General features: G+C 48.3%; 1 protein-coding gene across 1 annotated transcript; it reads right to left on the reverse strand.

The window, feature by feature from the left end:
- Positions 1-8,869: 8,869 nt before the first annotated feature.
- LOC125344246 (synaptotagmin-15-like) lies at positions 8,870-22,876 on the reverse strand. The gene is given in 10 exon segments (XM_048336877.1): positions 8,870-8,901; positions 9,858-9,967; positions 11,144-11,327; positions 14,269-14,401; positions 16,217-16,387; positions 18,583-18,877; positions 20,042-20,188; positions 20,863-21,067; positions 22,170-22,283; positions 22,786-22,876. Coding segments are annotated over 10 exon segments (1,482 nt in total).
- Between the last annotated feature and the right edge of the window lie 2,911 nt (positions 22,877-25,787).

Here is a 25,787-nt window from a genome sequence, read left to right on the forward strand (position 1 = left end):
TGCTCAACTTGATATTTGAGAAGAATTCCTTTTCTTTCCCTCCTCCTTTACCTCCCATTTCCAAATTTCCCCACCCATCTCCATGGGAAGATGGCTAAAGGGAACATCCAATTTTTCCATCTTTTTACTAGAATCTACATGGTAAATTACATGGAGGGCTCTGCTTGAATCTGCTTAAATTATCTACCCTTCCCATATGGCCACGGGTGGGGGAACTTCAATGGTTGAAAGGAGGTGCCATTTCCTAGATGTAAGGAAAGTACATGGCAGACAAAAACAGGCATGCTGCCATAGAAGATGAGGAAAACTTAACAGAGAAAATATGTGCCTATGTCTTTAAATGTGTGAGGTAGCTGGGTGCTGGTGGTTCACATCTGCAATTCTAGCTACGTAGGAGACTGAAATCTGAGGATCACAGTTTTGATCCATCTTGGGCAGGTTTGTGAGACTCTTACCTCCAGTTAATTTGTGTGATGGTCTTAGGGCTAGTACTCAGGGTCTCATACTCTTATTTGTCTTTTTCACTCAAGGCTGATGCTCTACCACCTGAGCCACACCTCTATTTCTAGTTCTTTGCTGGTTAATTGGAGGTATTTTTCATGGTCTTTCCTGCCCAGGCTGACTTCAAATCTCAATCCTCACATCTCAGCCTTTTGAGCAGCAACTGGCCTTAGCAACCAGTGTCAAATAATCTTAAATGATCCATTTGTGCCTAGTGAGTTTCCAGAATGTCAGGAATCAACAATTAGAACAAGATGCTCATCTTGCTTGGTGGTTTACAGCTGACCTCTGTCTGTATGGCCGTAGGAGAGTGACACAGGCCAGGAAGTCAGATTTGCCAATCAATTTCTCATTTTGTCTTTGGAAATAGTGAACTTGGTTTGTTATTAACTCCACCCACTTAAGGCATATATTTGCTAAGGATGACCTTTCTGCTTCCACGTTGAATTTCATCATGTTTTGAAAACCACCAGCAGCTTGAAAGTTCTTATGGAAAGATCTAGAAGCCTGTATGAGTAGATCCACATGGAGTTCTGACATTATGCACAGGGCCTGGGTATAAAGTCCTCAACTTTATTCACTCAAAGGTGGTGCTGTACTATTTGATCCACGGCTCTGCTTCTGGCTTTTTGGTGATCAATTGGAGATAAGAATCTTCCAGACTTTTCTGTCTGGTCTGGTTTGGAACTGCAATCCTCAGATCTCAGCCTCCTGCGTAGCTAGGATTACAGCTGTGAGCCACCAGTGCCCAGCAAATTTATGGCCCCAATTGAATCCTTTGAGCTGACCTGCCTGCTGCAGGAGCCAATACCAGTCTCTGCCTTCCATTCACTGTCAGAAAGTGTTGGAATATATTTTTTCTAAGACTTGATCTTTGCAAAATCCAGGAACAGTTAAGAAGCAGCACTGGATGGATGCTGAGGAAATAGATCCTCAACTCTCAATTTGGCTTTTTATTTTTATTATGTTTATTTATTTTTGCAATGCTAAGGACTGACCTAGAGCCTGGTGCACACCAGGCAGCATTCTACCAACTGAGCCACACCCTACCCAACTACTGTTGGTTTGTTTTGTTGACTACAGAGCATTACTGTGTAGCCTAGGCTGACCTAGAACTTGTGATCTTCCTATCTTAGCCTCCTAAGTGCTTGGTGGATTACAGGCATGCACTACCACACCTGGTTCTTACCTAGGGTTTTGTTTTATTTTAGATGAGCTTATAGACACTTCAGGTGAAATCCCAGATATAACCAAGACAAGACAGTCAGCTGCATGTTCATTTGAAAATGGAAATGCCCTCAACTTCTCCTTTTAAAAAGAAGTTCAGAAAAAAAGTAGAAAGAACTCTACAATAAAGGCTGACACTTTCCACCTATGTTCTCCAGATGTGACCAGCCTGGCACTTCTGCATTGTCATGTGACCTCCTCTCCATGGTTTCCTTTGCATGAAGCATTTGAAAGTATTTTGCAGGTGTTCTGAAGCCACAGCCTAAGTGCTCAGCACCTCCTGAAGATGAGGATGTTCTCCTCTAGTCCACCACTTGCCAGTTTCCAGCCATCATCACAGTGTGCCACATTGTCTGGCGCAGAGCAGTGCTGGCACCACGCCTTCGCATACCCACAGGGCCCAAGCCACCTCACTCCAGTGTATGCTGCTGGAGGAGGAGTTACCACCTCTGTCTCCTGCTGTTCTAACGCAGAATCTTTCCTGAACCACTAGAGTATAACTATAGTTATTTCATTATGCTACCTAAAAACAGGTTTAATGACTGGGCACTGATGGCTCATGCCTGTGCCCCCAGCTACTCAGGAGGCTGAGATATGAGGATTGCAATTCCAAGCCAGCCACAGGTGGAAAAGTCTGCGAGATTCTTATCTCCAATGAACAAGTTAAATGCTAGAAGTTGAGGTGTAGATCAAGTGGTACCAGCCTTGAGCGGCAAAGGAGGAAGACAAGTGAGAGCAAAAGGTCCCGAGTTAAAACCCCAGCACCAGCACACACACACACACACACACACACACACACACACACACACACACACGGCTAAACTAAAAACATTTTTTAAAACTATAAGCTTTTTAAAACTAGAACTTACAGAAACCTATGCTTATAATTTTTTTAAAAAATTATCTCTACATAGTTATACAAAGGGGTTATCATTTAACATGGATACTTATTACTTTACCAGTCCTGGGGCTTGAACTCAGGGCCTGCCCTCTATCCTTGGGCCTGTCTTTGTGCTCAAGGCCAACACTCTACCACTTGAGCCACAGCACCACTTCCAGCTTTTTCTGAGTGGCTTATTGGAGGTAAGAGACTTACAGACTTTTCTGCCCAGGCTGGCTTCAAATCACAGTCCTCAGATCTCAGCCTCCTGAGTAGCTAGGATTATAGGCATAAGCCACCAGCACCTGGCTATTTTTAAAAATTAGAAAATATGCTGGGTATTGGCGGCTCATGCCTCTGACTGTAGCTACTCAGGAAGCTGAGATCTGAGGATCATGGTTTGAAGCCAGCCCTGGCAGGAAAGTTTGTGAGGCTCTTACCTCCAATTAATAACCAAAAAACATGAAAGTAGAGCCATGGCTCAAGTGGTAGAATGCTAGCCTTGAGCAAAAGAGCTCAGAGACAGCACCCAGGCCATGAGTCCAAGCCCCAGGAACAAGCACCAGAAACAAATTTAAAAAAAATTAGAAAATCGGCTGGGATTATAGCTCAGTGGCAAAGCACTTGCCTAGAAAGTGCAGTGTCCTGGGTTTGATCCCCAGTATAAACACACACACACATACACACACACACATACACACACACACACACACACCTTACTAAAATTATAGTGATTATTTTAGTTTTGATTAATATGTGTGAACTGTATATGTTAATATTTTGACTGAACAATTAAATATTCATTAGTGTAGTATAAATCAATCAAATCTACCCTCTTTTAACTTTATTATTAAATGAATTTAAAAATTAAAAAGAATAAATAGGAATGTGACTATTAGGTGAATTTCTTTGTGATTTATATCTTAAGAAAAAGAATAAACAGGTAAATTATTTTTAAAGTTGAAATACAAACTAAGTTAATTAAAAAACTTTTAAAATAAAATTTTAGCATTTCCACTATAGTGAGTGAAAAATGTTCTTAGAAAACTGTATGGAAATAAACATTGCTAAAGAAGAACTCTGGACAATTTATATGGAACAAAGTTTACTAGAACAAGGAAAGATTTGTAAATTGGGTTGTCCTTAGGCTAGAACAGATTCAGGAGCATTCTTGTTTGTAATGCAGTCTGAAAGCTTTTGTTGTTGTTGGTGGTGGTACTAGAGTTTTGTTGTATGGGAACTCACTCATGAGAAACAGAGAAGGCACAGTTTGGGAGGTCAAATCCCTAGTCTTTGTTGGAAAGCCAGTGACTACAGGTGGACTCTTGTCACTATGACCTGCAGCCCCTTGAATACACTTAACACTGTTAGAAAACAGCCATGACAGCAGGAGAAGAATGAAAGAGCAGAAAAACAATACAGACAAGCCAAATCAACTCCAATGGAGAGCTGACATGGGTGCCATGGTGACTGGAGGAGAGCCAGATGACAGAACACAGGAATATGAGGCATGGCATAATGGCACGTGAGCTGGTGTGGGGGTCACATAGGGCCAGGGGTCATAGAAACTAGAGCCAGGAGTTCAAAGCACAGGACAGACAGGTCAAGTCTCTCTGCCCCTGCCTCTAAGAATTCAGGCATGCCCATCACCTGGGGGTGGAACTTCCCTGCCTCTGCCTTGAAGACAAGAGGGTGTCAGTTAAACTCAACTACCTGTCATCTACCACGAGGCCAAGATGACACCAGTTAGATTCAGTCTCCTTATTTCAGTTTAAACTCAGAGCCTTGTGTTGCTAAGCTGGTGTTCCACCACTTGAGCCACATACCCCCAGCCCTTTTCTGGTGTTAGTTGTTTCTCAGGAAGGGCCTCAACTTTTAGCATGGGCCAGCCTCAGGCTTTGATCCTTCTACCTATGGCCTCCTAGGTAGGTGGGATTACAAGTGTACACACCTCATCCAGTTTGCAAAGCTTTTATGCACAGAAAAGGGGAACTGGCACACAAAGAGAAGTGAGGAGCAGATTGATGTGGCTTAGCCTTTGTCTTATGAACAGTGGGCAGCCTGGGGCTGACTGAAGGTTGGCTGCTGTGAATGACCAGGGCTTAGCAGGTGTTTCAAGGCCAAATTCCAAAAATAGATTGCCAGTTTGCTTAGTTGCAAAAGTTACTTAGCGGTTCTTCTTTGTTGTTTGGGGTGTGTGTGTGTGTGTGTGTGTGTGTGTGTGTGTGTGTGTGTGTGTGATTTTTGAGAGACAAAGTCTTGCTATGTAGTTCCAGCTAGCCTCAAACTCATCATATAGCTCTGGCTAGCCTTGGATTTGTAAGCTTCCGGCCTCAGTCTGCCAAGTGCTGAAATGACAGGCAGTACCACCATACCTGGATTTAGGTTGTAGTTGTTTTGTAAGGGAGCAAGTATTTACTTGCTAAGGGGGCCAAATTAGAGTAGCCAACAAATTGTAACCATTTTTTTTTCTTTTTTGCTTGTGCCTGCACAGGAATTTGAACTCAAGGCATCACGTTCTTGCTATTTTTTTTCTTTCTTAAGGCTGAAGCTCTACCACTTGAACCATACTTCCATGTCTGGCTTTTTGGTGATTAATTGGATTCTTTTTTTTTTTAAACTGTATTTTTTTTTGTGTGTGTGGTTCTGGGGATTGAACCCAGGACGTCACACTTGCTAGGCAAGCGCTTTGCCACTGAGCTACATCCCAGCCCACTTTGGTGATTAATTGGAAATAAGAGTTTCACAGACTTTCCTGTCCAGACTGACTTTGAACCACAATCCTCAGATCTGAGCCTCCAGTGTTGCTAAGATTGTACAGGAGTGAGCTACCAGCGCCCAACAGAGACAATGTTCATTCTGAAGGAGCTAACAATTATAGGAAACCTTTTCCTTGATGCACTGTGGAAAGATGTCTGAAAACAGAAAATAAGACAGGTAGTTTTTCTCTATTCCAACAATGAACAAGTTGAGAATGAAATCAAGAAAACATTCACAATAGCCTCAAAAAACAAAATACAACTTAGGAATAAACAACTAAGGAGGTGAAAAACCTCTACAATGAAAGCTATCAAACCTTAAAAAAAGATATCGAAGAAGACACCAGAAGATGGAAAGACCTTTCATGTTCATGGATTGATAGCATTAATATTTACTAATTACAAATTAATATAGAACGGCTGTACTAATACAATGTAGAGACCCGATGCTTTTTCCCATCAGAATCCCAATGTCATTCTTCACAGATGTAGAAAAGTCAACCCAAAAATTCATATAGAAGCATGAAAGATATCGAATAGGAAAAGTAATCCTAAGCAAAAAGAGCAATAGGAGAGGCCTTACAATCCCAGACTTCCAGTTATTCCGCAGAGCCCTCCTGACAAAACCAGCACGGTGCTTGCACGAGCTGATGTTGAACAGGAGGGGGCGCCAGAGACACTGCGGAGAGCCGCGCTCGGCGCCGCCATTTATGTGGGAGGCCACGCCCAGTGGGCGCAACCCCGCCCCCACCTCAAGGGACCTGTCAATCACATCCCTATTTTCTCCTAGCTCCCTATCTTCCTCCCCTCTGCCTCGCCCCCTCTGCTCACCAAGTTTGTCAATCAGCAAACTAATGCAAGCAGATGATCAGAGACAAAAGGGCCACTGGACAAGCTGTTTATTCGCCCCAGGTGTTATTTCATCAATGGAAAGCTACACCACAAAAATATGGACGGAAATGTGATCGGTAAAGGAAAAAGGGAGGGAAGCAGGAAGGAAATGTGGGGTATGCGCACACAGAAAAGACTCTATTCAATAGATACCACAGGACCTCTGACAGACCTCTCCCCAGGAAGGCAGGCTATGAAGCAGCTACAGCTCATCTGTTTTTTCAGCACTGTCTTTGGCAATATGTAATAGCAATACAATTTTCAACATCTGGAATCTGTCTCAAGTTCCAAATCCACTTCTTTTGTATGAGTGTGTATGTGTGTGCACACGCGCGTGTAGGCACACACACGCTGGGTGGGGGGTGATGGTGTTTGAGGTCAGGGCCTGGCCTCAATGCCTTGGTTTTCTTGCTTATGGTTAGTGTTCTACCACCTAAGCCACAGCTTCACCTCTGGTTTTCTGCTGGTTAACTGGAGATAAGTCTCACAGACTTTCCTATTTGGGCCAGCTTCAAAACCTTGATCTTCAGATCTCAGCCTCCTGAGTAGCTAGAATTACAAGTGTGAATCTCCAGTGCCAAGCTAATTCCTCTTAAGAAAAAGCTAAGAATGGAAAGGAGGAGAGCAATTTGGGCAAATAATCCCATACTAAATAGTAGGGGAAGATACAAAGATTACAATTTGTCTTCACAATGGCATACTAAATTCAGCTAAGAAATATAGTGATAATGGAAGGACCAGGTTTATGGAATCTAACCAGTAAATTACTCTTTTTTTCTAGTCACCTATTCAAACCTGCTAAGCAAGTACCTTCTCCCTGCTCCTTGAAGGAAATATAGAGCAAATCCCATGACTTTTAATTTATTTTTTTTTGTCCCATGACTTTTTCCGTTTACTGTTATATAACAAAATCTTTCTCCTCCTGCAACTTCTGGTTCCAAAAGTTCTTCAGCACTTAGGCTGCTGGGTCTTTTCTATCTCCTTCCCTCCCTCCTTCCCTCCCTCCCTCCCTTCCTTCTCTCCTTCCTCTCCTAGCTAGTAAAACACAGCAGATTGTTGATTGGGATCTTTGCAAGATTACATTCCAGAAAAAGCAATAACAAGTGACATAGAGCTGTATGAAAGCTACAAACTAGCCTCAAGTGAGTTCAGAATCTGGTTAGAATAAGATGGCCTCTCCATGCTCCATCTGCCAGAGAAAGATATTATCTACAGATAATGTTGATGGAGTTGGTAGAATAAACATAGTAAGTTGAATGAAGAACTTAGCATATACATTAACTACAGTTTTACCTAGCACCTAGCTTTTTCTGCTCACTGCTGGCACTCTACCACTTGAGCTACAGCTCCACTTCTGGCTTTCTGGTGGTTAATTAAACTTAAGAATCTTACAGACTTTTCTGTCCAGGCTGGTTTTGAATCTTGATCCCCAGATCTCAACCTTGTGAGTAGTTAGAATTACAAGCATGAGCCACCAGTGTCCAGAAATGGAAGATTTCTTTCTGCTAGCTAGGGTTATGTGTAGACAGGATTTGAGACAACCTATGTGGCTCACACTGAGGCACAGAAACACCCGTGTAGTTTATGTCTTGTGTCTATAGCCCCATACTGCCACGATTCCTTTCTCCTTGAGCAAGCCTGGGAGTCTCTTGCCATTTAGATTTTTCTTAGATGAGTCAGATACACTGGTCCACCCTATGCTGCAAATAAGACACTTACTTTTCCAAGTGATCCTAGAGGGGCTGGGGATATGGCCTAGTGGCAAGAGTGCTTGCCTAGTATACATGGAGCCCTGGGTTCGATTCCCCAGCACCACATATATAGAAAATGGCCAGAGTGGCGCTGTGACTCAAGTGGCAGAGTGCTAGCCTTGAGCAAAAAGAAGCCAGGGACAGTGCTCAGGCCCTGAGTCCAAGGCCCAGGACTGGAAAAAAAAAAAAAAAAAGCAACAAACCAAGTGACCCTAGAAAGGCCCCTATTAATCATGAACCTTGGAAGTGGAGGTGTGGCTCAAGCAGAAGAGTGTCAGCTTCAAGTAGAAAAAGCCAAGTGAGAGTATAAGGCTCTGAATCCAAGCCCTGGTAATTGGCACCCCACATAACACACACACATATGCAGACATATACACACAGATACACAAAGTCTGGGGTTGGAAGCTTGGTTCAGTTGGTACAGTGCTAGCCAATGAACAAAAGCATCAGGTGCAGAGTTCAAGTCCTGGTATTAGACAAAAACAAACAAACAAAAAAAACAACAACAGAAAAGAAAAGCTTTGAGTCATGGGCCTCACCTTGGAATGTGGGTGTTTGGCACTCACTGCTTCCTGACTAGATGGAAACAATACTACTTTAGTAATGTGGTCTATAGACAGGTCTTATTCTGTGTGTGCTATGAAGCTGTTAGAAGCTACTACAGTGCGTTATTCAGAAAATGTGCACGTAAAATACAACAGCAAAAACACTTGCAAGCTAGTCTGTCAGTATGGACCATGGCAGGCAAAACCCAGTCTATGCACTGACATGTCAAAAGTGATGTCCAAGGCACAGACTCAGCTGAAGTTGCTTTGCTGTGTAAGGAAAGAGACACATGGGCTCAAAGTTCTGCTTTAGTTCTACAGTAACAATGGCATCAAGTCTGCAAACTCTGTGGGGCCAAGGTAACAGTAACAAGCACAAAATCTGGGGAGTTGATGGCAGCAAAGGTGGGAATTACCATCTTCATTAATTTTTATTTTATTTTGTACCAGGATAGAGGCTCAAGGCTTGGCCTTGAGCTCTTGCTGTCTTTACTCATTTAGGACTGGTGCTCTACCACTTGACCAATATCTCCACCTCTGGCTTTTTAATGGTTAATTGGGGATAAGAGTCTCATGGATTTTTCTGCCTGGGCTGGCTTTGAACCATGATCCTCAGATCTCAGCCTTCTGAGTAACCAGGATTGCAGGTGTGAGCCACTAGGGACCACATGCCCTCATAATGACCTTGACACTTAGCAGGCCCCCAAACCATGCAGGGATTGTTAGATTTAGGAGAAAAGTCCTCAGGCCCATGGACTACACTATGGCCCCATTCCTTCACCATTTTCTACCCAAAGTGAGAGCCCAAGTTGCTGAATGATGCTGGCCAAGGCCAACCTGGAATTCAGCAGCAGATCACAGGTAAGGGAATGAAGTGTGGGCCTCTTGGGGAGGGTGAGTCATGAGCAAGACTTGACATGAAACCAGGGCTTGGAAAGCAGTGCCACACATTGCCAGCTTTCCAAGATGGCAGGACCCAAGGTCACCTTGAACTTCCATTCATGTAAACAACTAGCTCTTCTCAATCCCTAAGATCCCATTCCAAATCATGACCATGATGAGGAGGATTGCGATCTGAGTTCCAGTCCAGGCATCCCTACAGGTAGGGAGGGGTGGAGTGTGTGGAGAGAGTGCTCCTGGCCAGCACTTCAGACAGGCAGGCTCCTCTGTCCTGTCTTCTCCCCTGCACTCATATTGCCATGCCTCCTGCAGGCCCCACACAGTACAGCAAGATGTTGGATGAGACATCCATGCCAGTGACTGCCTGTTGTATGCAGTGGTAAGAGGTATGTGGTCCAGGCACTGCGCCAGGGCTCAGAGGGGCTGCAGAGCGCATGCCAGAGCTTCACCAGTTCCTTGGGTTTGTTGAGCATCTCATTCCAGTGTTCCAGCTCCCTGCCTCAGGAGTAGGGGCTTGGTACCAGTGGGTGGATCACTCCAGTGGGGGGTGGGGGGAGAGCAAGAGAGAGAGAGGAGAGGGAGAAGGAGAGAGAGAGAGAGAAAGAGAGAGAGAGAGCTTTGTTAACCTTGAGCATAGAGGATATATTTTTCACAACTCAACATCCCTACTGATTTCTTTCTCTGACTGTTTCACTTCCCTGGAAGGAAGTAGCAAGTGTCTTACATTCTAAGCAGCTAAAGATCTTCAAAGGGGTCCTCACTTTGCTCCAAAGAGCTGTGTGTGTGTGTGTGTGTGTGTGTGTGTGTGTGTGTATCTTGAACTCAGGGCCTTGCTCTCCTGCTTGACTTTTTTGCTCAAGAATAGCTCTCTACCCCTTGAGCCAGAGCACTTTTGGCTATCTTTTTGCTGCTTCATGGGAGATAAGAGTCTCACAAAACTTTCATGGCTGTTAACTGTGATCCTCAGATCTCAGCCTCCTGGTAATTAGGATTACAGGAGTGAGCCACAGCAGCCGGCAAGAGCTGTTTCTTGTCCTTGGGAAGCCCCAGGAGAGGAAGGCTGGTCTCTAACGGCAGGGTGCATTGTGCCCACGGCATGCTGAGACACTGGAAGAGGAGAAGGCCTCTCAAGAGAGCTGTCTCCCACCACTGCCTTCTGAATTTAGGATATGAGGGCACAGTGCCATCTACTTCCTAACTGCCACACACGTCCAGCCCATGTGACCAGCCGTAGCCTGGTGGCTCTGCTTCCCGGACAGTGGCAGTGCATACCTGGGGACAGGCAGTGTGGGGTTACTGGTTGATCTGACACCTTCCCCCTCTCAAGCACCTTAAAGGATTTCCAGAAGGCAGGACAAAAATGCAGAGTGCACAAGGCCACGAGCTCAGGTCCCTGAGCTGGGGACATGCAGCTATCGTGCCTCCTGATTTCTCTGGAGATTTGCCCAAGAAAGGCAGCAGAGAACATCCCTCATGCCTGTTCTGGAGCCCCACAGACAGAGGCAAACCCCAGTCCTGATGATGAGCTATGTGTTTTTGGCCACAAACCTCAACCTTTCTGACAGCAAGTGTCTGCAATCAGGGGGAAGATGGCTCCTTTGGCAGTCATGTATTTGCTCTTTCCCACCCCTGACAGCCTCTCATCCGCCCACTGCCCCAGCAGCCTAGACCCCATCCCCATCCCCAGACTTAATGTCTCCTTCAGTGCCCTGAAGCACTGTCAGACTGAGGCTGGCCGGGTCCTGCTCAGTGGCATCAGCCTTGAAGCCAAAGGTCTCATTGTACACAGGGTTGATGGAACCCAGGACAGTCAAAGTCTTCTTGCAATTGACAAATTTGCTGTGGTTCATCAGAGACCATTTGACAAACACACCTGTAGGATAGCAACAAACCATTGGGTGGGCAGAGGCCAGTGAGGCCAGCCTCTACCTGTGGGAGCGCTGGCTTAGGAGGACATATGCCCAACCTCAGTGCCAAGGCCCCTTCGCTCTCAGACATGGAGGCCAGAGGGGTTGACAAGAGGAAACAAGGCTGATTAGTGGGATGGCTTCTAGCCAAGGAAACAATGGGTTTCCTTCCTTTTCCTTTTTCTGCCTCCGGAGGCGCCAGAGCTCAGGCGGTCCTTATTTACTGGAGCCCTTCCCTCCCTTCTGGGAAGGGGGGGGGGGCTGCCTGCTGGGCCCTCAAGCCCCTAGGGGTCTCTGAAACAGCTGTTTGTTCAGAGGGCCTGGGATGGGAATCATATGGCTCTGGCTCCACTGTGGAGGCCTGGATCCCAACCTGCTTTCCACACCCCAGATGCAAACTCCACTAGGCAACAGCAGGTACCTCCACCTGCTTGAGGGCACCCAAATGGGTCCAGTTAGGAGGCTCAGCCAGGGCCTTGTCTGTCTGTTTCTGTCTCTGTTTCTCTATTTTTCTCTCTCTTTTGGTGCCAGTCCCAGGGCTTGAACTTAGGGTCTGGGCACTGTCCCTTAGCTTTTTTACTCAAGGCTAGCACTGTACCACTTGAATCACAACTCCACTTCTGGCTTTTTGCTGATTAACTGGAGATAAGAGTCTCATGGATGTTCTTGCCTGAGTTGGCTTTGAACCATAATCCTTAAGATCTCAGCTTCCTCAATGACAAATGCTGGAGGGGATGCAGGGAAAGAGGAACCCTTCTCCACTGTTGGTGGGAGTGCAAATTAGTACAACCACTTTGGAGAACAGTATGGGGGTTCCTCATAAAGCTCAGCATAGACATACCCAGCCATACCACTCCTAGGCATCTATCCTGAACAACAGTTCTCAGGATATCAAAAAGACATCTGCATATCCATGTTTATCACTGCACAATTCACAATAGCCAAAATATGTTAACAACCCAGATGCTCCTCTACAGATGAATGGATCCAAAAAATGTGGTACCTATACACAGTGGAGTACTACATAGCAATTAGAAATTATAAAATATTGATATTTGCAGGGAAATGGTCAGAACTTGAACAAATAATGTTGAGCAAGATGAGCCTAGAACACAGAGAACAAAGAGGCATGGTCTCCTTGATAGATGACTGTTAGGGTGGGGAGGGGAGGGACAGGAGAGACCAGGTCTGTGAAACAAAAAACTTCTTGTCAAATGGTATTTCCACAGGTTCAGGTCAGCAACCTTACATTATGTATCTAAAACCAAACAACTACTAAATATAAAAAGGTCTAAAATAGACCTCTCAGTGGATCACAATAGCTCAACAACTATGTATATATGATCATATAAGACAAGGATAAGCAAACTCTATTGTTGACGTTATATTTAAAGTCCTAGGTGAATTTCCTTTGGCGTATACCACGTGGCTACTGTATGTGATTTTGGTACACTGGGTATTGTATATATGCCCACCTGTTCTGGGGAAGAGAAAGAAAAACAAAGGTGTAAGATATCACAAGAAATGCACTCACTGCCCTATTATGTAACTGTACCCCTTCTGCACAACCTTTGTGGGGCACTCCGGCCTGGATGCCTTGCATCATAAGAGGCGGTTCTAGCTGGCCCTGCCTCCCAGCCTTGGGACCACGTGTAGCCAAGATGGCGCCTGGTGGTGAACCCGGGACGGTCCTGTGGGCTGTGATGTAGAATTGGGCCTCCCCTTAGGGAGGTCCCTCGGAGCTCCACCCTGATGGACAGCTCAGGCATCAAATCCCAGCCCCTACATAGGTGTACATACCCCTCCCCTTCCGCCGCCCTTCGACCCCTTTAAAAGAACAGCTCATTGCTGCTGCCATTAAATGAGTCTTAGCGCTGACTGGCTCCCGGACTGTCTGTGTGTCCTCCGTCGAGAGTGGGGCTGGGTGGCAGTCTGTCAGCCCTCTTATCCTCTTCCTGGACCTGTCCGCATGGGGTATGCTATCCCGTCTCTCCTGCAGGACAGGAGAGCGCGGGAGGCTAAAAACCCCCAGCACACCTTGTCAACAAAATTTAATTAAAAAAAAAAAAGATCTCAGTTCCCTGAGTAGCCAGGCTTATACGCTTGTACCCCCAGTGCCCAGCAGGGCCATGGCTCTTGACTGTAGTGCTCTGGGAAGCAGAGGGAAGGAAACCACACCATGGGCACAGGGCTCCTTCTCCAGGGGCAGGGAGGTGCCAGGCTGAGAGATAGGTGGAAGTGAAGGACAGTTACAGGAGACTCTGCCCTGAGGAAAGGATGGTCTTGAGTCAGGGTAGTACCCTTGGTAGAATAAAATGGATGCAACTTTGGGTTCACTGTAGGAAAAAGCTTCTCCTACCAGCTCTGTCCACTGTGGAGGGCAGAGCACAGGAGATAGTAGTTGGTGGCAGAGTGCATGCAGGTAGAAAGTAGGGTGGTGAACCAGGCACTTGTGGCTCATACCTATAATCCTAGCTGAGATCTGAGGCTTGCAGCTCAAAGCCAGCCTGGGTGGGAAAGTCTGTGAGACTCTTACTTCCAATTAACCACCAAATAACAACAACAACAACAACAACAAACAAACCAACCCTGAAATGAAGCTATGGCTCAAGTGGTAGAGTGCTAGCCTTGAGCACAAAACTCAAGGACAGCACTTAGGCTCTGAGTTCAAGCCCCATGACTGACAAAGAAAGAAGGAAAGAAAGAAAGAAAGAGAGAGAGAAAGGGAGGGAGGGAGGGAGGGAGGAAGGAAGGAAGGAAGGAAGGAAGGAAGAAAGGAAGGAAGGAAGGAAGGGGAAGAAAGAAAGCAAGAAAGAGGGATGATGAAGGTCAGATTCCAGCCCCAGGGCCCAGACTCAGAGGGTGGGAGGTTCCCTAAGAGGGGGATGGGGAAATGGGGGGACTCACTGACAACACCTCTGTGCTCCCGGAGCCAGAGCCAGAGCTGGAGGCCCTTAACACACAGTACAACCACAGTGAGGCGGCTCAGGTAGTCATTGTAGCAGAGGCAGAACTGGAGGTCGCTGAACTCGGAGGGAGGCTGGGGAGGCCAAGATGGAAGCCCCTGATCTACTCACCCACAAGGGGACAGGGGGAATGACAGAACCCCACAGTGCCTCCTTCCTCCTCCCAGTGGTCAGACACCATGTACATGACCTGCCAGCCTAGACTTCTTTGAGCCCCAACCATTTTACAGATGGGGAAACTGAGGTGTGGGCATTTGAAGGAACTTGTGCAATATAGGCAGCGTACACAGATGCAAAAAGGTGAAATCCAAGATGATCCAACAGCCAAAACATTGAATAAGCAGAAAGTTACACAATGAAAAATGTTTCATACATGTTGGGGATTCGGCTTGGCCTTGAGGGGGGAAGGGCGATGGGAGCGCCGGAAGAGAAGCAAAGCAACTAATGCCTCTCCGCTGGGCCCCCGTGTGTACTGGCAGAGACCCAGTCCTTGGGGGGCTGTGGTCTCCGGCCATAGAGGAAGTTCCGTGACATCACCTGATGGACCGTCCATCAGCCAATCGCGCGCCTCTGGGGGTATAAACTGTTAGCCCCTCCCTTGAATAAACCAGAATGCCCCTGAGGCTTCTCCGGGGGCCCTACGAACCTGTGTCTTCCTTGGCGGGTTTGGGGCACCCTTTGACCACACGCTGCTGAGGCTACCTGTGGCCATCGCTCCCACGTGAGAGCAATAAAGGACCACACAGGAAAGGGCGGACAAGCCCAGGACCCCCAAGCAGAGGGGAAGTAGAGCAAGCCCGGCACATACACAAAAGCATTTTAAACAGTGTATAAAATTATCTTCAGGTGAGCCGGGAGTCAGTGGCTCACACCTTTAATCCTACTCAGGAGCCTGAGATCTGAAGATTGAGGTTCAAAATCAGCCTGAGAAGAGAAACCCAAGAGACTCCATCTCCAATTAAATAGCAAAAAGCCGGGAGTGAAGGTATGGCCCCAGTGGTAGAGAGCCAGTCATGTGGGGAAATGCCAAGTGAGAGCATGGGGCGCTGAATTCAAGCCTCAGTATGGGCACTCCCCCCAAACCCCCAAAGTTACGTTCAGGCTATGTGTATAAGGTGTACATGAAATGTAAATGAAATTTGTGTTAGTCTTGGGACCCTTCCCTAAGATGTCTCATTATGTCTATGCAAATGTTCCAAAATCTGAGACAGAAGCATTTGCCATGCTGGGTGCCAAGGCTCAGGCCTGTAATCTAAACTACTCAGGAGGATGAGGTCTGAGGATCACAGTTCAAAGCCAGCCTGTGCAGGAAAGTCTGTGAGACTATTATCTCCAATTACCCAGCAAAAAGCCAGAAGTGGAGCTGTGGCTCAAGTGGAAGAGCACTAGCCTTGAGCAAAAGAAGCTCAGGGACAGTGAGCAGGCCCTGAGTTCAAGGCCCTGGACTGGTATCTCTCCATATATATATATATATATATACATATATATTATCCATAATATTATATTATATAACATATAATGCCCAATATGTAATATAATATATATATTAAAACTATCTATCTATCTATCCCCAGGATGATCTATTTGTCACAGCTGTCTGATCTGGGTGGGAATCCAACTGTGCATTTTCCAAGTTGTCCAGATCATCTGAGAGCCTGAGTGAAAAGATCTTGGGGTCCCCTCCCTGCCCAGGAGCAGGTCCATGTCCCTTTACCCCATGTAGCTCAGCCCCTGTGCCTGCCATCCTAACTCCCTCCTGTAGCGTGGTGTGCAGGGAGCTGAAGATGGACGCTGGCAGCAGGTGTTGGGTGGATCCCGTCTGTACCTAAGGGCTGCCTGCCCTCGGTGGGGCTGACACCTGGGGACATGTCTGCTGACCTCCACCTTACCTCCAGGCTGTCAGCCTCCAGGTCTCTCCAGAGGATCCTGTGGCAGTCACTGGCCTGGGTCTCGCTTTCCAGCGGGAACAGCATGTGACCTAGGGGCTGGTGTTTCCTCTGCTCATCAGCATGGTACACCGAGAACCTCAGCACTCTCTGGGTGATGCTCTTGCCGGACACCTGGGGGTGGCAAGGATCCAGCCAGGGCCAGACATGAGGGTACTGGGCTATGATGATGTGATACATTGCACACAGGCACTCTGGGGGAGGGGTATCTCAAGAGCACACACCTCATATCCAGGCACCTTTGGGGACCCTTCTTAGCATTGGGACCAAACACTGTGGAAGTATGTGCCACAGCCTGGTCACATAGGAAACTGGGCACACCTGCAATGTCCACCAGCTACTGGACTTTTGTTAGAAAGGTAGGATTTGGAGCACACCTCAGATGTCAGAATCAGAATTTGCAATTTTCTTATACTTACAGCATAGCAGGACATGGCCTTTCTCTGCTAATGACCTCAAACAGACTAGCTATCCTGGCCATGACACTCAGCCTGCTTGTCTATAAGTGAGATCTAGGCCTTTCTTCTCTGGGATGTAAACCCCCCAGTCACGGTGTCTGCCCTATCACAGATGGCCAGTTAACATTGATTTTTTTTGTCCCCTGTGGCCTCTTCTCTTCAGAGCACAGGTTAGGAGGCTGAAGGTGGAGAGGGTGGAGAGTGCCGAGTGGCTGAGTGCCTTAGTCTTCCTCCAAGATGGGCAGATTCACCTCTGAGTTCTCACAGCCTGGCCCCTGCTGGGACTAGGCCACCCTGTTTTCCTACCTCTCAGTCTCTGAAGAAGGCACGAACTATTACTCTGACCTCAGAAATTATACACTTTCTGGAAGCCAACTGGCTTCTCCTTACCTTTCAGACCAACTGTCTGCACAGCTCTTTTGGGAATGTTTGTCCAAGGCGTTGATTTCCAGTGTCCCCTAAGGGCCCCGAGTCACCGGCTGAGGTGCTCAGCTCATCGGAGACCAAGGGCTCTGAGTGCCTCACCACCTCCAGACCTTATGCCAGCCCTCCCAAGGAACAGCAGAGGTACCCCATCTGTCCTAGCATGGCCTTCTAGCCTGTGATAGCTTGGGACATTCCTGCCCCACTCCAAGATGGCTGGGGGTATTTGTAAGCAGAATACAAACAACATAGCCTGCCTTCCTGGCATAACTTTGGCAAAAACCCCATACCGTCCAGGCTTTGGGCTTCCTTTGAGCCCTGTGGTCCAGGGCCTGGCATTCAACAAGTGACTCAAAACTCTTATTGCCTAGATCTGGGTGTATAATTTTTTTTTTACTTTTATTTTTGTCTGTTGTGGGGCTTCAATTCAGGGCCTGGGTGCTGTCCCTAAGCTTCTTTGTGCTCAAGGCTACCGCTCTACCACTGGAGCCACAGCACTGTTTCCAGTTTTTGAATGGTAAATTAGAGATAAAAGTCTCACATAGACTTTCTGCATGGGCTGGCTTCAAACTGCATTCCTCAGATCTCACCCTCCTGAGTATCTAGGATTACAGGTGTGAGCCACTCATGCCTGTTTTTTTAAAAAAATTTTTATTTGTTTTTTCCTTTTAAATTGTTCCAGTACTGAGAGCTTGAACCCAACACCTGGACCCTTTTCCTTATCTTTTTTTGCTCAAGGCTTGCACTTTACCACTTGAGTCACAGGTCCACTTCAGGCAATTAATTGGAAATAAGAGTCTCGTTTTCTTGTCTGGCCTGGCTTTGAACTGTGATCCTTAGAGCTCAGCTTCATGAATAGCTAGGATTATAAGTATGAGCCACTAGTGCCCCACTCAGGGTTGTGAAATCTTTTTTTGTTTTGTTTTGTTCTTTATTGTCCATCATGGGCCTTGAACTCTGGGTCTGGGCTCTATCCCTGAGCTCTTCAGCTCAAGACTAGCGCTCTACCACTTGAGCCACAGCACCACTTCTGATTTTCTGGTGGTTAAGTGGAGATAAGAGTCTCACAGACTTTCCTGCCTGGGATGGCATTGAACTGATCCTCAGATCTCAGCCTCCTGAGTAGCTAGGATTATAGGCATAAGCCATCGGCTGGTTGTGTAATCTCGAGACCTCCTCCAGGCAGCCAGCACAGGAGGGTCCCAGCTTCTAGCCATCCCTTTCCCATTTCTCCTCTACCCTCCCCATTAGGCACTGGCTTCTGCAGCCCAGCCCCTGCTTGCTGGGTAAACCAGGGCAGGAGGCAGAGAGGCTCATGGGAAGTGGGGCATGCAAGGCCCTGGCCATTCTGGGCTCTGGGCTGTCCTGAGCAAGGCTCCCTCCCAGGAGAGCCACCAGACCAGCCCCTGCCCATTCTAAAGGCCTCACCTGGAAGATGAAGTGTTTGTGGAACTGCGGGTTGGAAATTTTGAGTTTGGTCTTAGATTGAAGGAAGTGCTGCTCATCTGGTAGTAGGTGGAGCTTCACCAGGGGGTTGCAGGTCTCGGAAGGGGTTTGCAGCTGCCAGGCCTTGATCAGGCCTACCAGCAGCTGCCCTGCTTCCCACTGATATTCCATGGAGTTCCACAGCCTGCCCAGGCAGCCAGGCGGGAAGTGGGTCTCATTCGTGTCCTCAGGGAACCTGTACAGTTCTGGATTGATGGCTCCCATCACATGTGCCTTTCTTACAATACAGGGGCACCCAGAGGAAGACAGGGACAGGCGGAGAATGGAGAGCCCTTGGTGCACCCCACTGTGGTCCCTCTCCTCTGATCCTGTCTGACCACTCTCTTCACTCCTGTTCTTTTCAGACTAAGTCCCACTCCTCTGTCTGGTACAGTGGCTTCAGGGAGTTTTCCAAAGCAAGGGTGAGGGCCTTAGTGGAATCTAGAACATTCATTCCACCCCTGTCCCTCCCCTCACTGACCCTCATCTCCAGAAGTAAACATCTGCTTTGTAGCACATGGTGCTCGGTGCCTAGCTGGCTCTTATCTGTGGTGTCCAGAGAAAGACTCAAGGACAGGAGGTTTCTGGGTTATTGTTGTTGTTGGTGGTGGTGGGTTTTTTGTTTTTCTGTTTTTTGGTGCCAGTACTGGAGCTTAAACTCAGGGCCTGGGAGCTATTTCTTAGCTTTTCTTTTTTTTTTCTCAAGGCTAGCACTCTACCACTTGAGCCACAGCTCCTCTTCTGGCTTTTTGCTGGTTAATTGGAGATAAGAGTCTTACAGACTTTCCTGCTAGGACTAGTTTTGAACCACAATCCTCAGATCTCAGCTTCTTGAGTAGCTAGGATTACAAGTGTGATCCCTTACCACCCAGCTAAGATCTTCTCTTCCTCCTTCCCTTCCTCCCTCCCAACCCTCCCTCCCTCCTTCCTTCCTTTCTCTTCATATTAGAAGGGCCAACCTGATTATTGTTTGGCTTCTGGAAGTTCTTTGGGGAGATCTCCAGAACAAAAGGACCCCAAAGTAATTGTGTCTCTTTTTTTTTTAACCTTCCACCGGCCATCATTCTGGAGTGGGACCCAGGCACAGTTCTGAAGCTGGGCATGGCTGGGCTCCAATCAATCACTACTACATCAGTGATCTTGAGGAAGATAAGCTAACCTTCCCAAGCCTCTATGTAAGAACATGTAAAATGGAGTAATATTATTTCTCCCACAAAATCAGGATATGGTAAGCTTACTGGTATAGTAAGCTTAAGTTGGCACTTAGTGAATGAAAAGTAGCAGAATGAATGGGATAACTCTGACATCTTTGGGCTAGCCCAGGCTGTGTTCAGGAGCCAGGTTGGTGAAAGCAGATGGATTTTTTTCAGCTGCTGCAGATGCTAAGCCCAGGTGGTAGTACGCACCAAGATAGTCAGTGGAGGTGTGAGATGGGAGCTCAGGGGCCAGGCAGGGGTCCTGTGAGGCCTGAGCCCTATCTTGGCTGTCCAGGGGTACCCAGTCTCGGCCTTGGAGAGAAGGAGGCACCACAAATGGCACACCTGGAGGCCTGTCCAGAGGTAGGGAAATACAAAACAACATGTTGGTGGTAAGGGCTGGTACAGCCACAGAGGGCTCAGTGGAAAGGAATTTGAGGGAGAAAAGCCACAGGAGCCAGGTAGAGACAAGCCCATAATTTCCTGGGCCTGTCTGCCTGCCCTCCCCTCCTCCTCCTCCCTCCTCCCTCTTCCCTCCCTTTCCCCTTTCCCTCCCCCATCTTCCCCTCCCCCTCTCTTGCCCCTCCCTCACCTCTCACCCCTCTTCCTCTTTCTCCTTCTCCCTTTCCCTTTCTCTCTCTCTCTCCCTCCCCCTCTCCTTTTCCCTCCCTGCCAGAACCAGAGCCCCAGCATCATTCTGCTCACAGCAATGGGATGAGAGAAAATCAAACAGCCTGCTTGGGTTCTAATTATTCTTCTCTTGCTAGTCATGCTACCTATTATGTATGCACTCTGGGCCTCAGTTTCCTCACCTGGAAAACTGGGGTCACAATGCCTGCCTCTATTAGTGGCCAAGTGTCTGGGTTTTTTTGCCTTTTTTTTTTTTTTTGCAGAGTTCCCCATATGCTGATGCCCCATAGTAAGTACTCTACAAACAGAACTTTAGTCCCCACTCCACCTTAAAGGCAGCTCCACTGGGAGGCCCCTAGACGCAGACCGGCCTCCCAGTTTCCATATTCTGCCTCACCTGCTTGGCTGGGCCCCCTCATGTGGCTGGCAGAGCCTGTCCCCCTGGCTGTTGGAGGCAGCAGTGGTGGTCGTGGCTGGTGATTCTGGTAGCTCCTCATAGATGAAGGTGACACAAAGCCTTCTCCACAGGCAGCAGCTCACCCCGATCAGTAGTACCAGCAGCAGGCCTCCAGTGATGCCCCCAATAACCAAGGCAAGCTGCGCTGGGGGCAGAGGCCACCAAGCCCACTGTGAGTCCACCTGAGGAATGCCGCTCCCTTCCTACCTTCAGGCAGGGTCAGGACAACAGCCCCAGGAGTGACAGGCAGGTGAGCCAGCTGCTTGCTGGCTAACTGCTGGAGTCTCAGTGGGAAACACATTTCCTTGGAGCCCTTCTGGTCTCTCTTGGCCAGCCAGATGTCAGATTGGGGTCAATGGGAATCATTTATTTGTGTGTCTGAGCAGACAGCAAACCTAGCTGGGGCTTGAGTGGCTCAAGCCAGTCATCCTAGAGACACAGGAGGTTCAAAAGTCCATGAGATTCTTTATCTCCTACTGACAGAGGAGGTTCAAAAGTTCATGAGATTCTTTACCTGCAAAATCACCTGCAAAAATCTGAGGTAGAAGTGTGGCTCAAGTGTTAGAGTGCCAGCCTCGAATGAAAAAGTTAAGATACAGTGCTCAGGCCCTAGTACTTGCACAAATGAAGGAAGGAAGGAAGGAAGGGAGGGAGGAAGGGAGGGAGGGAGGGAGGGAGGGAGGGAGGGAGGGAGGGAGGGAGGGAGGAAGGAAGGAAGGGAGGGAGGGAGGGAGGGAGGGAGGGAGGGAGGGAGGGAGGGAGGGAGGGAGGGAGGGAGGGAAGGAAGTCTCTTGGTAGAGCCTCTGTCTCCACCAGATCTCCTGTGGAGGTGTGAAGATAGGCTTGGTTGCACAGGCAGTGGTACCCCAGGAGGACTCTGGACTCTGAGGTGCACCCAGCATTTGGGACTCTGGAATCTGCTGCAAGACTGGGCTCACACTGGATCTGGTATCATTCCCCCACATGGCTCCAAAGGGAGGTGGGAGGTCCTGGAGCAAAGTGGAGGAGGGGAAGGGGCGGCAGGTGTGAGACACCAAGACTTAAGACCCTTTTCGCTGAGGCATAGCACCCCCACATTTGGGGGGACCTGGGAGGCTTCGCTTGGAGCCCTCTGAGGACACAGCGACACTGGATCTTGCTTGTTGGTGATGATCCATGCAGAGAAGAGACTACGGGCACGTGCCAGGGTGGGGCTTTCCAGCTCCAGGGACGACAGGGCGGGGTGGTGAGAAGGCAGGACCCCGTACCTGTCTGCCTAGTGGGGCCCCACTTCCCCTCCATCCCCTGTGGGGGCGAAAGCCGGCGGGGCTGAGAAGGGGCATCGCTGCAGCGGTGCCCTGGGCGGTGCTGCGCCTGGGGTCCTGGATAGGAGGCGAGGACACTTACCAGCCATGGGGCTGCTCCAGTGGGCTCTTTTGGGGTTGGGGGCGCCAGCCAAGCGGTCTCTACGATGCCGGCTCTTATATGTCAGCCCTTCCACTCCAGGGGATGGTGCGGAGCGGCGGCGTCAGCGCTTTGGTGGCCGGAGGCAGATGGGACCGGATTCCCGACGCCACGGCTCCGCCCCACGCCTCCCCTGGGCGGGGCGCTGCCCTGCGCTCCCGGAAAGCCAGTCAAGTCCACGCGGCAAGAGCCACAAGTGCCTGGGGCAGCTGAGACCCCAGGCTGAGCAGCTGCGAGGATCAGTGATCTCCTCCAGCATCTGGCTGAGGGCTCCACACCCGGGGTCCTCAGGCTTGCGTGGTGGCCTTGGCACACGAGGTGCCCACGGTCAGAAACCGGCCTCCTCCCATCCCCAGGTGCTGAACTCCTCCCTGGATCCGAGGGTGGAATTCCCACTCTTGTCCCTGGCTCCCCTGCTACCTGTCTGGTGGTCCAGGGGTATTAAGTTGCTCGCGTTTACCCAATCACTGCCCTCAGGGGGCACAACAACCAGGAGCCTAGAGCAGGCCATTCTGTAGTCCAGCCTCCTGCGTTCCAGCGCACCAGCTGTGTATCTGGGAGCAATCTAGCACCTAGATCTACTTCCCTTACTGAGTTAATACGTCTGGAAGTGACTGTCACACTGGTGACTTCCAGAGTGTGGTAAGGGGGGGGCCTTCAAAAAACAGTACCAAGGGCTGAGAATGTGGCTTAGTGGTAGAGTGTTCGCCTAGCATCCTCAGTACCACATAAACAGAAAAGGCCAGAAATAGGGCTGCTGCTCAAGTGGTAGAGCTCTATCTAGCCTTGAACACAGAGAGGCTCAGGGACAGAGCCCAGGCCCTGAGTTCAAACCCCAGGACCAGCAAAAAACAAAAACACCCAAGAAACCTAACACCAGTGGCTTGTGCCTGTAATCCTAGCTACTCTGGAGGCTGAGATCTGAGGACTGCAGTTTACAGCTAGCCAGGTCAGGAAAGTCAGTGTGACTTAAAAAAAATTTTTTTTTTTGAAAATGTTAAAAACAGAGGAGTAACAGTTACGTAAGTCAGGTAAAAAGTACATTTCCTTTTGGACAATGTCACCCCTTCCCTCCCTCTCTCCCGGTTTTTCCCTCCCATTCCCACTCACAAGTTTCACAGTTCATTTTCAACATAGTGTCCAGTGAGTACCACTACTACATTTGTTCACTCTTTGTTTGTCCATTTCTGTGCCTCCCCTTACACTGCCAAAGACATATAAACAAACAAGACAAGAAAGAATGGAAGGAAGAAAACAGTAAAAAAGAAAAAAGTCCTTTTGTTTCCATTTCCTGGAGTTCATTTTGATAAATAGTATTTTGTATGATTGATGAGACTCTTCTCCAATTAGTTACTCAAATAGAAGTGGAGCTGTGGCTCAAGTGGTAGAGTGCTAGCCTTGAGCAAAAATGGTTCAGGAGCTGTGCCCAGGCCCTGAGTTCAAGCCCTAGAACCAGCACACACCACACTCATACACACACACACACACACACACACACTAGCATTATGCATGTCCACTGCTAATCAGTGACTGAATGGGTCCTCTCACTATCCATAGTCCCTATAATTATGGCGATTATCATTAGAAAGCCTGGCCCACACTGATCAGGGATGGCGAAAGCAGCCTTGACAAAGGCTCCTTTAAGGGTACTGGGGTTTTCCACTCCATTCTATCTGAGGATGCACACCCTTGTCCTGCCTGCACAACTCCTCCACTCTGGAGAGGGTTTGGGGGTGAGCATTTGAGACCTGGAGGTACCTCTGAGGAGTGATCAAATGAAATGGGAAGTGGTGGTGTTCCATTGTTTTCCATCCACACAGGTGATGTCTGATGACAGAGCACAGGCCCTCTCCCTGCAGTCTCCTGTGCCAATGGGCCAGGGTGAAATAAGTGAGGCAGGGTGGAGGGCTGCTTCCTGATCAGGGACTTGAGGCTCTGGCCCCCGGGAGCTGTAAAGGTGCGATGAGTGGGGAACTGGGGTGTCTCTCACCTCTTGGAGTGTCTCTCACCTCTGGGAGCCCTCTTTGTACCTGTGCTTCTGGGGTCTGGGTGGGGGAGGGGTGAGAAAGCCAGGCCCAGTCCTGTTCCTTTATTTCCAGTCTCTCCTCCAGCATACCGGCAAGGGACCCCGATCAGATCAGGAGTACTTTCAAGAGACCCCAGAGCTTAATTTCTGTTTCTAGAGGTGGCCATGGGGTAGCAACTGGGAAATGGGTTCCCAGTTTCACCTAACTTCCCATCTTTCCCTTTGGGTATGGGTCAAATACCTATAGGCATTACTTTTCTGTTGTAACTGTAACAACTGGGCATAGATATAGCAGTTTTAGATACAAATGTATTAATTTGTCTTTCTGGAGGGTCAGAAAGTTAAAATAGGCTTCATTTTCCCTCCCTCCCCCTTTCCTCCCCTCTGTTTCTCTCATTTCCCCTTCCTCTTCTTCTCCCTCTTCCTCCCCCTCCTCTCTCCTCCTCCTTTTTTACTTCCCCCTCCTCTTTTTCCTCCCCCCTCCTTCACCTCCCTCCTCTTCCTTCTTTCTCTGGACTTGCTGGGCTTTCCTGCTCTGCTGGTGCTCTACCACGGAGACAAGCCTCCAACCCTGATTTTTCCTGGTTAATTGGAGATGGAGTCTCATGCACTTTTCCTCTCTGGCTGGCTTTGAACTGCAGTTCTCTGAGTCTCAGTCTCCTGAGTAACTGATTATAGGCTTAAGCCACCAGAGTTTGTGTCCACCAATTTTCTGCCTCTCTCTTAGAAAGACCTCCAAGATTGCACTAGCCAATCCAGGGCAAGTTTCTTTATGACAGGAACATTACATAAACCTACCTGCAATGTCCCTTTGTCTTACATAGTCAAGCTACTCACAGTTCCTGGGGAGTGCATGTCTTTGAGACGATTATTGGGCTGACCACAATGTCCATGCAGTGCCTTTGGGGTAATGACAATCTTCCTCCTACTGTCTGTCCAAGACTGGACTCAGGCAGATAATAAGTCCTACATAAAATTTTTAGGGTGACTCTTCAGCGCCTCCCCTCTTTCCCTCCCCCCACCCCCCACCAATGCACCACACATTCTGGGACTAGAGCTTAAACTCAGGGCATGGGTGCTGCCCCTGAGATTTTTTTTTTTTTTTTTTTTTTTTGCTCAAGATTAGTGCTATATGGGGCTGGGGATATGGCCTAGTGGCAAGAGCGCTTGCCTCGTATACATGAAGCCCTCAGTTCAATTCCCCAGCACTACATATACAGAAAATGGCCAGAAGTGGCGCTGCGGCTCAAGTGGCAGAGTGCTAGCCTTGAGCAAAAAGAAGCCAGGGACAGTGCTCAGGCCCTGAGTCCAAGGCCCAGGACTGGCAAAAAAAAAAAAAAAAAAAAAAAAAAAGAAAAAGAAAAAGAAAAAGAAAAGATTAGTGCTATAGGGCTGG

The sequence above is a fragment of the Perognathus longimembris genome, chromosome 2 (genome assembly GCF_023159225.1).
Source record: "Perognathus longimembris pacificus isolate PPM17 chromosome 2, ASM2315922v1, whole genome shotgun sequence".
In the NCBI taxonomy this organism is placed as follows: domain Eukaryota; kingdom Metazoa; phylum Chordata; class Mammalia; order Rodentia; family Heteromyidae; genus Perognathus; species Perognathus longimembris.